General features: G+C 34.1%; 2 protein-coding genes across 3 annotated transcripts; both read right to left on the bottom strand.

Annotated features, from left to right (window-relative positions):
- Nucleotides 1-280: 280 nt before the first annotated feature.
- On the bottom strand, nt 281-8,183 carry LOC107896502 (kinesin-like protein KIN-UA). 2 transcript variants are annotated; one of them, XM_016821681.2, is made up of 19 exons: nt 7,668-8,183; nt 6,608-6,708; nt 6,165-6,287; nt 5,639-5,824; nt 5,306-5,527; nt 5,069-5,225; nt 4,839-4,988; nt 4,638-4,726; nt 4,214-4,417; nt 3,520-3,615; nt 3,207-3,341; nt 2,992-3,123; nt 2,589-2,724; nt 2,394-2,486; nt 1,923-2,048; nt 1,684-1,809; nt 1,208-1,351; nt 936-1,064; nt 281-858 (listed from the first exon to the last, which is right to left on the bottom strand). In XM_016821681.2, the coding sequence occupies exons 1-19, from the start codon at nt 7,879-7,881 to the stop codon at nt 698-700; spliced, it is 2,724 nt and encodes a 907-aa protein (XP_016677170.1). In that variant the 5' UTR covers nt 7,882-8,183; the 3' UTR covers nt 281-697. The 2 variants fall into 2 exon arrangements, with proteins under 2 accessions (XP_016677170.1, XP_040932990.1); XM_041077056.1 differs by lacking the exons at nt 6,165-6,287; nt 6,608-6,708; nt 7,668-8,183 and adding an exon at nt 5,917-6,058.
- A 6,089-nt stretch (nt 8,184-14,272) lies between these two features.
- LOC107896501 (zinc finger A20 and AN1 domain-containing stress-associated protein 1) lies at nt 14,273-15,233 on the bottom strand. Its single transcript, XM_016821680.2, has one exon. The coding sequence runs from the start codon at nt 15,029-15,031 to the stop codon at nt 14,522-14,524; it is 510 nt and encodes a 169-aa protein (XP_016677169.2). The 5' UTR covers nt 15,032-15,233; the 3' UTR covers nt 14,273-14,521.
- Nucleotides 15,234-15,618: the final 385 nt, after the last annotated feature.

Genomic DNA, 15,618 nt, shown 5'->3' with positions numbered 1-15,618 from the left:
TACAAAAAAATATATTTTTAAATCATTTTATAATCAAAGTTGTTCCGTAACACTAACTTAAATATAATATAAATATTTCTTTCACAAAATTCACATTTTACGAGGAACAAAAAATGAAGAAAAGGACGGGTTCTCAACGTACTACGTACATAGTTATACACCATGTTTGAGCACAATCAGACTGAAATTGCATTCGTATGTACCATATTGTATTTTTTACATACACGCTACTCAAAACATTACAAACATATTATCAGAGGCATGAGCCAAATTTTCAGAATGAGCCAAAACAGTTTCAGGGTTTCTGGTTTTGCGTCACACATTATCAATCCTTAGAGAATAAACAAAATGTGAAGTTATATATACAAAAGAACAACAACTGGATGTTAGTAAACCCTCCTATCCATTTCATATACAAACTATCTGTTCACTATATAATTAGCAAACTACAGAAGAATACGTCTCAGATGAATACAAATACGAGGTTAAAAAACAACATTTTGATGAATATATCTCGAGCTGCAATGATCCGATGTACCTCTGAGCACGATCTATTTGGCAGTAAAACTTTGACAAGAGCACACCTGACCGGACACTCCTGTGATTTTACAGGTTGGGAGTTTCAGTTCTCTATAGTCTGAATTGGTTCGTGCTGACGCAGCTTGTGCACACTTCAATCAAACCTTCTGAAATGTTATCAATAGTCTATTCGTAGCCGCCTCAGTTCGGCTAAGAAGGTGGGGCTGGAAGTAAGCGTCCGGTGCGCAAGAGTTCTTATGTCTTCCCTGGAACAGTCTTGGGAGATGCGAACCAGTTCCCATAAGGCACCTCCGGTTATCATGTCTCTAGCATTCACTTCTGCAATGTGGTGAATTTGGAGTTATAAAGGTTTTCGAAGAAACTTTTGAAAATCTCTGAAGATAAAACAAGCTTACCATGTTGTGCTAAGTGGCAGACTGCGAGTTCAATATGCCGTCGGATTGGAGAGGCATCATTGTTAGCATTCTGTACAATCCAAGGAAGTGCTCCATCCTCGATCAGAAGAGACCTGCCAGTTTTACTTCCTGTACCATTTGAGAACTGAATTACTCCCAAAAGATAAAAAAATTATAGATAGGTAAACTTCAGTAATAAGGAATCGACTTGTTAGAAAATGCTGCATGACAAGCTGAAAAGGCTTGAAGCACTCATCATTGAAGAAATGTACCTTGAGCTGATGCTCTTGACTCGCATTTAGCGAAGTTTGCTATTCCACGTGCAACTTGAGCAAGAACATCTGGATGTCCGCATTTGACCATTCCGAGCAATGCCTTGATACCACCTTCATCTCTTAGCTTATTCTGCAGCTTATCTGAAGAAGGTAATGGAGAAGTGCTCAATTGAAGAATTAAATCAACTGAAAAACTTGGACGAAATTTTTTAAGACCATTATCAATAGAACAGCATTCATTTAAGCCCTACACCAGGTCAAGCTTTTTATCATGAATGTAGCATTTGGATTCTTTGAAAAAGCAAAAACATACGAAAGTGCTCTATGGAACAAGACCAGAAAAGCTTAATATTTCAACTTTTCACCATTAGAAGTTCAAGTTGATCAACAGGCAGAAACTCCTCATAAACTTAACAATGAAATCAGATACGAAGATTGCTGCAGATGAAAACCAAAGAGGTCAAGCAATTTACCATTGCCACAGAGATTGGCGATGGCACCAGCAACCATTCTAAGTGTTTGTGGATCCTCAGCATTAGCTGCAGTTATTGATAACAATCTAATGCCCCCCTCAGACAGTATGAGTTCCTGGTTGGTTTCTGACAAAGTAAAACGAGTAAAATGTAAAAGGAAGAGCGATCAAAAGCAAAAAAAAAAAAAAAAAAAGAAAAGAAAAAAACTTCATTGGTGAATAAAGCAAGCTAAATTTAACCATTCATCGCAAGATTGGCAATTGCACCAGCTGCAACTCTATGAATCATCTCATCCTCGGAGCTTCCAAGCAGCAACAGCAAGGACGTTAGACCTCCAGCTTCTACAATCTTCTGCTGATTTGATTCTGCACAATGGAGGTGTAGACATTGTCATCAACTGAAGTAATAAGAAACAGCACAATCAAAGTAATTATTATATGAATAGAAGAAATGGGAAACAGAAAACACATCCGTGCAGAAATCATCAATTATCTAAAATTAATAATTTCAGTCCGAAAATGCTTCCCACAAGATCCACAGTACTTACAAAAAGCTCTATTTTAATCAAATCAAATTTAGAGCAAAGTATGTCAGTTCTACCAAAAAAAGAAAACTGAACAAAGAACACAGGCAGAAACAATACCCTCAGCTAGTATGTCGGTTCTACCAAAAAAAGAAAACTGAACAAAGAACACAGGCAGAAACAATACCCTCAGCTGCTAAATTTGCTACCACTTTCACAGCATGAATCCGCACATCAGCATCTTCTGCTTCAAGCAATGACAAGATCTTTTGCAATCCCACTGTAAGATAAAGGCAAAAAGGTTAACTACAAATAGGTTATCGCATATTATTTTTCATTATAGTTTTTTTCCAATAAATACCAGTTCAGGAATTACTACTACCTTGTTCAAAGAGGTTTGCTATTGAGGCTTTTTCTTCATTTACTGAATCATTTACCTGTGGTCTAACTTGAGAGATGAGAGAATCTAGACCACCCAGGACTTTGCCAGGCCCACCTCTGTCAAGCCTTCTTCTAGTCTATAAAAAAGATGCACGTCTGCTTAAAATTTCTTTAAATCAGGTTCCTAGAAGGCCATGTAATCTCACCAGTTTCAGATAAATATTTAATATGCAGTTTAATTACAATGACATTGACAAAGTTTGACAATTTTAATATTTATCATATAGTCCATGTATAATATTTCTTAATGTGAAGGATACTCAGCAGTGAATCAGTAACAATAAATTTATGGATTAAGTTGTAACAAAGAAACTCTTAGATTCAGTTTATATTGGATAAAATACCTCGTCAGCTTCAAAACTTAGCTGCAATAACTGCGTTTGTAGCATTGATATTTCCCCTTCAAGTTTTTCCTTTCGATATGCCTCATCTTCCAGCATCTTTTGCAGTTTCAAGATCTCAGAATTTGCTGATGCCTATACATTGGAAGTACGGTAGCGTGAGACAGCAATCTATGTCACAGAAGTAATGGAAAAAAATAGAGGTAGTCAACATATACCTCAGACATTTTCAATTGAGCAAGTTGACTTTTAAGGTTATTGACTTCCTCTTCAGCTGCTTTCCTTAGTGACGTTTCTTTGCTAAGTAGCTTTTGTAGCTCAGCAACTTCTTCAGCGGTGGATGCCATCTGGTCCTGTGAGGGACAAATATGGCACAGACATGATAAGTGGTTTCAAATTAGCTGCAAGTTACAGAAACTAAAAGAAATAGTAATAATGAGAATGAAGAAAAAGATACTAATTTTCCTTTGTATAAGAAATCAATATCATGTGATACGAGGGATATAGTTCTATGCAAAGATTATATTCCACCTTTCTTTCACCTAGCTTATGTTGATTCATCATCCATTTCTCCTCAAGCTTCTTTATTGATTCCATATAGTCCTTCTGATACTTCAATCTTTCCTTCTGCAATGAGAAGCAGCAGAAGATATGAATCAGTATGCATTCAAGTAGAAAATGGATTAACTCAAGGCAGTTGATGAAAGCAAGGTCTTTCTCTATCATCAAAAAGTTAAAAGGGTCAACTGGTAATTGTCTGCTTAGCTCCAACCCTACACTGATGTTAGGAGATTTTATTCAAATTCTGCTTTAATTATGATTTTCTTGAGACTTGGTTCTGATTTTTATTTCCTAGAATTTCCTTATTAGTTCAAAGTAAAACTTAATGAATTAACAAGTTCAAATCTGATTTCTCTATTGTTCGTCCGGTGACTCAATCCCAGACTCGGGACCATAACAACTGAAATTAAGAAGTTTATGACAATTGATTAAAGCACTCTTTTCCAAATCATTTACAAGATCAAGTGTTACATGATTGATACATTCATGTTATCAGGAACCATGCAGAAAATCCTATGATAATATGGCCTTCAGATTACAACAGCGATAAGCTTGACAGAATATGCATATTAGTGCAGCATCCGCTACTGTCCAGCTAAATTAGAATATGCATAAACTAAAAGAGAAGCTTGAGGGGAAAAAAGAAAAGAAAAAAAAAACTCACCTCCATTGCATCTGCATAATTTCTTTCAGCCTCAGAGATTTGGTTTTGAGTATCTGTGGTTATTCTTTCAATCTCTTCTTCAAAAGCTTTCTGTTTCCTCTCATGTTCCATAATCAGTTTGTCTAACTGTATGTCTAGCTTTCTAGCCAAACTTTTGTAATCAAATTCTTCCTTAAGCTTCAACATATTCTCCACTTTCATAGCCTATAAAAGGCAAAAAAAAAAAAAAAAAAAAAAAGAAAGAAAAGAGAAAGAAAGAAAAAAAGAAGTCCATATCTTGAGCAATTAAATGGCAGTATAAATAATCCACTTAAGCTCTAGGTCAAGATTTGATTCCAAATATATCAGCTAGTCCATAGATGCCTCTTAAAACCATCAAATAAAATGATATAATTAAAATAAACAAAGTTGTTTCGTAACCCACCCTCTGTCCAAACATTATAGTGCTAGTCGTTTCTCCACGATGACGTGGGGATGGACCTATAGTTATAACCAATGATGTTCTTGCTGTGCCTGTTAAAGAAACAAATTTTAAATTAAATGTTACAAAAAGAATTCAATGCGTTGAAAATGTTGAATTGAATGACAAATAGCAGAAAAGAAAATGTTAATACATCTAATTTACCTCCAAATGAATCTCGAAGTAACCTTGTAAGCTTCGAATCACGAACTGGAACATGAGCACTATTCTCTGCCAGCGCATTAATGCACTTCCCTAATGCACTCAAAGAAAGATTGATAGATTTGGCTTCCTCAAGTGTATGGCCTTCGCTCCCTGCAAAGAAACAAAGTTCAGCTTGAATGAAAAACTGTCAAAACTGTGGGGAGGAAGCTTTGTCCTTCCAATTTCTTTACCTGACTTATCAATCCTCTCTGAACCAGCAAGATCTACAACAACTAACTTGCCCTTTCGAACAAGTGTAGGCCTAAGAGATTTAGCCATGTTGGTACTGTTACCATTTTGACTTGAATGAGCAAGTTCTCTTCCCTTGACAGATCTTTTGACATGTACCTATAGCAGAAAAAGCTCAATTGAATTGATTGCATGATAAGATAACTTAGTACAAGAATAATTTAATTCAATGGATTTACCATCAAAAGAGCATGACTTCGAGAAGATTCAGTATTCAATCTTGTGTTTGCAGCATAGCGATGAGCTTCCCCTAATTGGAGTAATTCCAAGAAACTCTGCTGATCTCTTATTTCGACTAGGGTAGCCCCAGGTAGTGAAACATCTCCAGACTTTGGGTCTTCCACAATGGAAATGTTGTCGTTTGTAGGATCAAGAAGATCCTGTAAGCTCTCCATGTAGAGCTGTACAAATTTTTTATGAGCAGAACTATTAGGCACATTAAAATGTTTATTAATTTCAAAAGAAATGATAAGAAATTTCTAGAAGTAATTTCATGGAAGTTATGATGATACCTGCAAATAGGAGACTGAAACAGAGTCACTTTCCAACGAAACATCTGCCAATATATCCTCCATAGCACGGACTATAATGCCGCGATCAGCCGTATCTTCCTCCCCAAGTCGTCCAAGCGTATATGTTTTCCCAGTACCGGTCTGACCATAAGCCATGACCGTTCCATTATAACCATCCAAAACGCTCTATAAAGACAAATTGCACAAAACATCTTGTCAATAAAATTAGAATCATGCACCCAAAAACAAGTTATGAAAAGGGGAAAAATGTAACAGACAGAAGAAACAATTGATAACTTGGGAAGAGACCACCACTGAAACACAATGACAGGCTGAAAGTAATTCTTTTGGCCTGAAGCAGGAAAGGGATACATCTTAAAATAATTTTCACCCAGCACAATAGAAACCAAATATTTGTTGGATGAAATATTTAAATGCAGTGCCAATTTTGTTGCAAGGAAAATAACTACATGCAGATGAATTTCTAACAAATTGCTGTAGAAGTAGTTACGTCATGTACACAAACCTCCACAACAGGCTTTGCAACAACTTCATACACACGCTTTTGTGATGCAAACTCCGTAAGCACTTCATCGAACTCGTAGGTATCTGTGTCCCAATTGTTTTTCCGAAGCTTTAACCTCTTAAACTGAAATAGATGAAGGAAGCATCAGTGCCTTTTTAACAAAAGGGAAAAAAGCAGAAACCGTATGGGAGATAAATTCAAGTAACTTGGAAATTAATTAGATCAGCTAAAGCATGCACAATAAAGGTCCACAGCCCACTTATTTCCTTTTTGACTAATTGAAACGAAGCAATTATTATTCAAACTTTACTCCTTTTTCCCCTTTTTATTTGAATTAAACACATTTTAAGACTAACGTACCCTATAAGATGTCATATCCAGCAAAATATAAGGAAGATATCCCTCTTAACATTTCATTGAACCGTCAAATGGAATCAAAATACCTCTGGTTGAAGTTCTACACAATCAGCAAAATCAGCATCTGCCACCGACTCTTCTGCATTACGTGGACGTAATCTCACAGCCACTCGAACTCTTCCAGGAACTGAAGAGGAACATAAGCACATCAAATTAACAAATAAAAATACAGAACAGGGAAAGTAATAAATATAGATCATACTTATCAAGAAGAGCTCAATACTTACACCAAAAAAAAGAAGAAGAAGAGCTCAATACCATACAAGTTACAATCATCAGTCTAATCTCTATTTCTTTGCAGAGACTGGAATTCCTAAGAATCTAACTTTCAGCAGTACTAAATACAGACATGAAAGATCAACAAATACTATGTTGTATAAACCTTCAACATTTTTAACATACTACCAACCAGAGAGGAAAAAAAGTTGCACCAACCAGCACTCAGTTTCACCACCAAAGTATCTACTTAAGCGGTCTGACGTGGAGAACTCTCATTATAGGCATAGCATTGCAGTATTATATTACCATATTAAGGAAATATACAGGCTACCATTTCCAAGAAAAATATGTTTAGGAGGTTTTCATTTTTAACCGAAACGAGGCGATATACAATCTGATCCCGCATTTTAATGTTTATGAACAATTAATATCTGACTAGAGAGCCACCATAATCAGCACGGTTCAATCCTGGAATAAGTGTGATCACTATTGAACAAGATTTAGATTGCATAAATTATCAAATTGCTTCAATTGGAAACAATCTAAGAAACAATCTTCTATGATCTATCCAGTCTCAAAGGTAATATTATCGATCATGCATTTAACCTTCAAAAAACATACATAAAATGACTTACAGGTTACAATGCATGTTATAATCATCGACAATCAAAAGAAGCTACCCGACAACCTTAATTGAAAGTCCAGACAACTGACACTCCAAAAACGGAAACACTCAACAAGAATCAAACTTTATGAGAGATACAAACAAACATGAAACAACAAAACCAAGAAAAATGCATCATCGATGATCTCAAACAAAATCCCACCCCCCCCCCCAAAAAAAAAAAGAAACAAAAAACAACTGACCCCCAGCATCATCTTTGGCAGTTCCACCTCCAAGTGACCCAGGGCTACTCTTCCTTAGCCCAGAAGATGCACCAACCGAAGACAAAGACTTGTTTTTTAGTGCAGCCTTTGAAGGGTTCAAGTTCATAGATAGTTGCCTGTCTGTTGCTGTGGTTGTTCCTTTGAGAGAGTTCCTCTGAGTCCCATTCCTATAATTTGCACCACCACTAGCCATTTCTTAAAGGAAAAGAGAAAAAAACCCAATACCAAAGCCTCAAAAAAGATTCAATCTTTAAAATGCCCAATTCTCCATTCCCCCCTAGAACTCTTGTTTCTTTGCTTATCCTGTGTTTTCTTGCCGAGAAAATGTCGTGGAAGGGGAAAAAAATGTTTTTATTGAGCGTTGAAAGTTGAAATTGTAAGTTACCAGAAAAGAGTGTAAGCAATGAATGAGATGTTCTTTTTTTCTTTAATTTGAGTTCGTGTTTGAGAGAGAGAAAGAGAGAGGGAGTGGACCAAAGTGGACGTGACTTTTTTTTTAAAATGAAACGGTGTGGGGAGAAGAGGTTGGTATTGGTTTTACTAAAATACCCTTTTGTAACATTATTTCGTTTATTTATTTATTTCTCACCTTTGCTTTCTACATGCCCCTCGTGACGGTGTTTAAATGCGGCAATGAATCGAGGTGTGCCATATAATAGTGCGGGAAACCTTAAATTACTATTTTACCCCTCAGATCCAAGTTAAGTTCTTATTAATTTATTATTCAATCTAAGGTGCAAAAATATTTGAATTCGATTAGATGATGTATGGGAAAAATAATTATATAATAAATTGATAAAGAAATTATATAAATATTAAATATGTATTTAGTTAAGATTTTAAAAATATTAGTGTGGAATATTTAATGTTTTAGATTCGAGTTTTATCATTTAAATAGTTATTTTTTTGTAAAAATAAAGAGATTTTAATAAATTACAACTGTGTTAGGACTCGATTGAGAATGACATCAATTCAACTATAACTTTAAATATTAATATAGAGTAAAATGCAAACTCAAATAGAGTTTTGTGTTGCATGGTAGTTTGGTTGAAATTTTTTTAACGGATTAAAAAGATTTGAACAAGAAAAATATAATTTAGATGTCACTTTTAATAAAAATAAATGTTCAGATATCAAATAGGAAAGATAATTGAGTCTTAACTTGATTGGTATTTGTATTGTTGCCAATGTAAGAGGACTCGGTTTTGCTTGTGTTGAAGCACATTATCCTCCTATTTATAGGTTGGAGAGGAATTCTGAGTAATTCTAATTATTGTGTGTAAAAAAGAATATATATATAAATTGATAATATACTATTTTTAGCATCTATAATAAATGTATCTCGTAAAATCAAATTTTGATTTTTAAACATTAAAATGTTATGTAAAATATGTTTATCAAATTATTTGACTCAATACTTTAAATATGCTCAATGTTATATTTGAGCTAGTGGTTGGATTAATGAAAGAACTTGATTGATACAATACTGAAAGTTTAATTTTTTTAAGTTTTGGACCAAATTAAAATCTAGATGCTAGATGATATTTTAAATACGTGTGGTGGAATTAAGCCAATATGTTTTGACATAAGGATAACAAATCTTTAATGAAACGAGACAAGTTGTTGCATTAATAAAATGTCAAGCACGACATTAAACCAGTAGTGCCAAAAGCTGGCTGTCCTGGATTTGAGCCATAAAGATGCATTACAAAGGGCAGCAAGGAGTTCATGTTACTAAAGTTCTTTCACATAGTCGGTTCGGTTATTAACGAAATCAAATTAGTATTAATCGAATTATATAATTTTTTAATCATTAATCGAATTGAATTTTTCTAAAAAAAATTAACTGAACTGAAATATTTCGGTTAATCCAATCGATTAACTGAAATTTATATATTTTTGTCTTTTGATTAAAACAAGTATAAATCATATAAAAAGATACATTGGAATTAACCGAAATATATTTTTTTTTGTCTTGAAAGTTAACCGAATTAACCGAAATTGTATGTCTTGAAGCACTACATAAGTCTTGAAATTAATACATAATATTAATTATTAAGTTTAATTAATTCGATTAATTATCCGATCTCAAATCGAATTAATCAATAATTAAAATTTAAAAAAATTATTAACTGACCTCTGACAGAACTAAGTTTAACCACCAATTAATTAATTGAATTAGATCGGTTCGACTAACTAATTCGATTTTAGTTGAAGTTTGAACACTTATCATGAAAATTAAATTTAAAAAAAAACAAAAAAGAAAAAAGAGAAAGACCATAATTCGAAAAGAAAGGCTGCTTGGTAAAATTATGTGCGAAAAAAGAGATGGAGACAATGGAAGCTTTTGTATTTAAAAGAAAGCAAAAGTTTGAAGATGATGGACCGTTTCAGATCTTACATTTAAATTTCAAAGTGCCAAAAAGAATGCAAAAAAAGCACCCTCCTTTCAAGTTATTTATAATACTATAATTTATTATAGCATTATTATTATTTACTCTAGCTAATTTAAATTAATTAAGTGATATTTAATAAAATATTAAATTATTTTTAATTAATTAAATTAATATCAGATAAATAAAAAATTTTATTCTCAATAAAAAATCATTTAAATGTAGAGATTATATTCTACAAGACAGTATATTAGAAAATTTTGAAGGCTTTCATTTGGTAGATTAGATTTAATTGATTCTTAGTGTGAGTTTGAATAGGCAGTGCGTTTACGTGTAGTTAGTGTAAAAATAACGATGGCGGTGAAATTAGATACTTTAACGATACTGTAGCGTGAGACAAAAAGTAAGTTAAACGTACCGTACCGCCGTCCCAAACCCACCCTTAGCCTTTCATGTGAACGAGTGTTTGAGGGAGATGGTGATGGTGAAGTCTATTTGACTTTCAAATGGTGATGGTGGGGGAAAAGCGATAGGAAAGGAAGTCTAGTTTCCTTTAGTCTTCCGTAAACCCTAACCCACCAAAAGATATAAAAGTAGGCTGCTTTCAATTATTTTATTCCTTTTTATTCAGTCCAATGGCTAAGGTTTTTTTCCCCTTAATTTGTATTTAACTTTTCCTTGAATAATGCTTCCAATTCATGATTCCTAAACTCTTAGTTTGATCCTTACCATCTCTGTATATATGCCAATTTATATCTAAAGTTGTTTTCAGATTGTGGGTGAAGGAGCCTCAATTGTACAGTCTTGAACTTGTGGCTGATCATCAAGATTTCAACCCAAAATCACCTTTCCAATCCAATGGAGAATGATTGGTTAAGTATGTTTGTTGGGATTTCATTAGATGTTATCTCAATTATAAGAATGGGGTTTGGAATTTTATTTTGCGTAAGTATGCATAAAATTCATAGCAATTAATGAAGATGCATAACAGTGGAGGAAAGTTGGGTTTTCTTATCAAAAATTGGTCCAAGGAAGTAGGCAGGGCCCTCTAAGAACACAAATTGTGTCAGTGGAATAATCTTTCATAATTCCAACGAAATTACGGAAAGTGAAATGATGTTTATCTCAAAGCTAAAATAGCAGTAAAAGCAAGTAGTACCTCCGCGTTGATAGGCTATTGAATGCCATTTATAACTCATGGAACCTACCAAGTGTAGGTTAATTTCACTGAAAGAAAGAGACAATGGGGCAAAGGGTTCTGGTCTGCTCCACCACTGCAGGCCTTACGGTGGTGGCCTGATCCACCACCATCACCCACGGCAGGCCTTCAATCACCTTTGCCCTGATTTAGACTCTTCAATGAAAAGCTCACAAATGGTGGTCCTGAAATGCCCTCAAAAAGGGGGTAAAACACGAAATTAGATGCTCTGCATTCAACATGAACATCTAAGCTGATGAATTATTATTTGATGCAAACACCCAAATGACATGTCCATCAAGTTTCAGTACCTGCAAAAAGAAATTAGGCTTAATCATCTCTTTACAAAGTTGAATCAATGTAGTCTTTAGACTAGAAATTTACATCAATGTGGTAATTAACTGCAGTTGACTGAATTGTTATTATACTGACGTAACAATTTTACTCAGAAAAATTCAAATCTTTTCTAAGGAATTATTAATATTTTTAAAATTTTAAATATATAAAGATTAAGAAAATAATTACTGAAAAAGTATAAACTGTATTAAAAGATTAAGTAGTTATAAAATATAAAAATATGAAAAATATTAAAATAAATGATAAATAATGATTTAACAAAAATAAAAGGTTACTAAATAGATTATCAATATATGGCAAGATAAGGTGACTGAAATAATATTCCAGCAATTTAATTTCGGTTCTCTTAAAAGGAATTTCTAACTTCCTCCATCAAAGCTAGGTAGCAAAATGGTGACTTGAAGTTGGGGGTGATGATGGTGGCTAGGTAGTGGATCGTTGAATATAATTGTCGATGGAAATAATGAAGAAAAGTAGAGGATAGAGAAAAAATAAGGAGAAAATAAAAAAAATTAAATTTAATGGGGAAGAGGAGATTTAATTAATTTGGTCAATTTAATTAATAATAATGATTAAATTAATAAAAAACTTAAATCATCGAAATAAGAAGGATTTAATTTTAAAGTTAGTGACAAATAATTTACCTAATTTTTCCAACTGATTTTTCTTTTTTCTGGGCCTCCATTACGATGGAATTGTCAATGATGAAGAAAGAAGTCGCCTATCCCATGCTTCGACAACCATTCGTGAAAACGAGAAGCTAGCATCGGTGGATTCGAGAACAACCATGAACAAGGATGATACTGAAATCTCCACCGAAAATTGGCATGAGCTTCTCCCATCGATGTCCAAACGCAAACCTAACCTAACACAAGGTTGTCCCACAGCTTAGCCATGGTATTACCCTTGGTTACCTCTTCAACCCAAGAAAACAAATCCGTCGTCTCTTTTTCTTTCGTAAGGGATGGTCAGTATAATGTCTCCACCCTCTTTCTCATTAAGATGAGGCTGGGATGGTAAAAATAATGATGTCCAAATTTGTAAATATATAATAATGCTTTAATAAATTTCTTTTTATAATTATTAACAAATTTGCATAATTGTAATTAAAATTAAACTATTACAAGGTAAAAATAGATAGACTGATACTTGAAATATATCCGAACAAGACTTAAATCCAAAATAAAATATGAACTAATAACTCATACATAAGTAAATATGCATTGTGACACTCAAAGTTTGAAGACTTCAACCTTATTCAACACTGTCAAAGCTTGCCTCATTAGATTATTTTATTTTATAACACTTAAATCATAATTTCATAATTTATAAGATTATAATTTAAATTCAGTTATACCTGCCACATGATATGTTGCAGTGTTTAGTAGCAGAAAAGTCACAGACAAGATTACCAGCAAATGATACGAATACTATCATGAAAAGAAATACCCATTTAAAAACAAAACCCACCGCCCTTGTCCCAACAAAGTTACACTAATTTAGAAAATGCCCATCATACATTTCATTCCTCGTATATATTCAAAAGGAAACACTGGAATCACCTATCTCAGCTATCATGCTCGGACTCATTTCTTTTTAAGGTATTTATACTCCACTATACATGCAATATCTGAATAACAATGCTACCTCCATATCTGACCTTAAAATTTCTGAGTGCAATCAAATTGAGCAACTTTTATGATTTGTGTGCAGGGTGCACATGGTGTGACGTGAGTTGCAGGCGCATGTTCCGAGCGGTCCAGTTGGGTTAAAATCTATTTCTGATTCAGGCCTAGAAAGGGGCTGGGAGTAGGGTTGTGTCTCGCATGCACTGCAAACTACACTATTGGTCTTCCAACTTCCAACCATTTTTATTTTAATCTTCCAACTATATACTCCCATCTTTTTAGATGGAATCATTGTAAAACGGATATGGAAAACGCTTAACTCAAAAAACAATTTCATATTAAAATCAGGCATGAGAATTTGTAGTGCAAGCTTGAGTAGTTCAATTTTATCTCGAGTTTTAAAATTCAAACTCAAAAAGATTCAAGTTGATCTTCGAATATCGAATACCGCATTGAGCTTGAGCTTCAGACTTGAGCTTCTTAAAACAACAGTCTCATTGCAACAACAGGTAATTCTTGTAAACAATGTTGGGGTCTCCAACTCCATTCCAGTAAAGTTATACAGAGTAGAAATATCAGAAGCTTTCATGAATCAAGAGATTAGAAAGAGGCACAGCACATCAAAATGCAGGTCCAATACATAAACATGAGCATAGAGAAATCAAAGATCTCAAAGGAAATGAATCAAGGTTCATTAATGCAAGGATTGTTAGTGCCTGAGGACGTAGGTAAAGTCATATAGATCTCCTCTTCTAACTCACCATGCAAGAAAGCCGTCTTAACAAGGATTTCCCCAAGTTTTTCCATTATGTATAACTTCTATGCATGTAGAGTTGTAGACAACAGATATACATAAATAGGGAGCAATCAGGACAGCTGTTTCATGAGAATTACAACCTTATATTAATCAAGTAATAGGAAATTTGATAAGATTTTAATCCAACAAGCATATAAGGTAGATAGCTTTAATCTTAAATAAATATATATACTTAACAAATATGGATATAATGAAGATCAAACCAGAAACATTCATTGATCCATTTTTATTATGAATCAACCTAAGCCACACCCCAATACTGTCCCAATCATCTTCAATTACCATAAAACACTAGCCACAACATTTAGAAACACCCAATTTTCCATTGACCCACTGACCTTAAAACCTAATATAACTCTCAAAAAGTTGAGAGGGCAAAAAAGAAGGCAAACCCATTGAAGAACACGATTCAGGCAAACTGACTCCAAGCTCCCCACCTTTCAAAACCTCTCCAATTTGTCAGCTTTGATGACGGGATTTGCACTGGCAATCGCATCGCGTCCAGTACCCTTGAAATCGAAGGAGCACTCGTGTTTTTCTGGGTACCGGTGCTCCCCACAGAACGTACTCCCGCATCGGCACTTAAACCCAGTCAATCCAATCTTCTTTCTGCAGATAAAGCACCTGCTCGACAATTTTGGCTCGGGCTGTTCATCACCGGAGAGAGCCACCGCCGGTTGCTCAACCGCCGCTGATGATGAACCCGCATGAGGCAGCTTCTCAACGGGCTTAAACGTCTCCACAACAACATCTTCTTTCGGTTTGACGCTAAGGGATTTCTCCATGGCAGCTTTCGCCTTCGCCGCTTGCTCCTCCCCAGCACGGAGGTCCCGGTAACACTTGGAGCAGAGGTTCATGTTCGCCGCCGTTCCGAAAAACCCGCAACCGTTAGCGCAAAGCTTCGGCTCCGACGGGGGAAAGCTGGTTCCTTGATTCTGTTCAGACCCCATGTTGTCCAGTTGAGGGCTTGCTTTGTTTTCTACAATCAAAAAGGAAAAAAAAATAGGATTAGGGTTTTGATTTTAAGGGTTTTTTTTCCTTCTTGATTTTCACGGAAAATCTGAAGCAGTCAGTTGAATTAGCAAGCTTCGCAATCAAAATATATAGATTTTTTTATTAATTTTCTGATTTGATTTTAATTTTATATTGACGAATATAGCCTCTACCTACACGTTCTTGAAACTTTATAGCCCATACCAACCGGGAAAGGGTACCTTGGTCTTTACATTATTAATAAGATTTTGATTGAATTTGTATTTTAGGAGAACCTTTATTCATTCTTTCTTAATAAGAAAATTATTCCTTCAAAAATTTATAAATATAATAATAAATTTAACTCTTAATACTTATAATTTTTTATTTGATATTTTATTTTTAATTAAATTTAACAATTAATTTTTTAAAAAAGAGTCAAATTTAAGTAAATTTTTTAATTATATTTTTTAAATATTTTCATAAATTTTAAAAATTTTTATGACACATAAGATAAATAATTTCATGTTAATATAAAATATATGTGGACAACCATACCATACTG

This window comes from Gossypium hirsutum, chromosome A09 (assembly GCF_007990345.1).
Source record: "Gossypium hirsutum isolate 1008001.06 chromosome A09, Gossypium_hirsutum_v2.1, whole genome shotgun sequence".
Classification (NCBI taxonomy): Eukaryota; Viridiplantae; Streptophyta; class Magnoliopsida; order Malvales; family Malvaceae; genus Gossypium; species Gossypium hirsutum.
The sequence above is the reverse complement of the archived record's forward strand: the minus strand, read 5'-3'. Positions and strand labels throughout refer to the sequence as shown.

What these genes read in the sequence shown, in the direction of transcription:
- LOC107896502 (XM_016821681.2), bottom strand. Translation starts at nt 7,881, where the DNA reads ATGGCTAGTGGTGGTGCAAATTATAGGAATGGGACTCAGAGGAACTCT. An exon ending in AGAGAGGATTGATAAGTCAG is followed by an intron (nt 4,989 to 5,068) that starts GTAAAGAAATTG and finishes GTTTCTTTGCAG; the next exon opens with GGAGCGAAGGCCATACACTT. An exon ending in TAAGTTTTGAAGCTGACGAG is followed by an intron (nt 2,725 to 2,991) that starts GTATTTTATCCA and finishes TCTTTTTTATAG; the next exon opens with ACTAGAAGAAGGCTTGACAG.
- LOC107896501 (XM_016821680.2), bottom strand. Translation starts at nt 15,031, where the DNA reads ATGGGGTCTGAACAGAATCAAGGAACCAGCTTTCCCCCGTCGGAGCCG.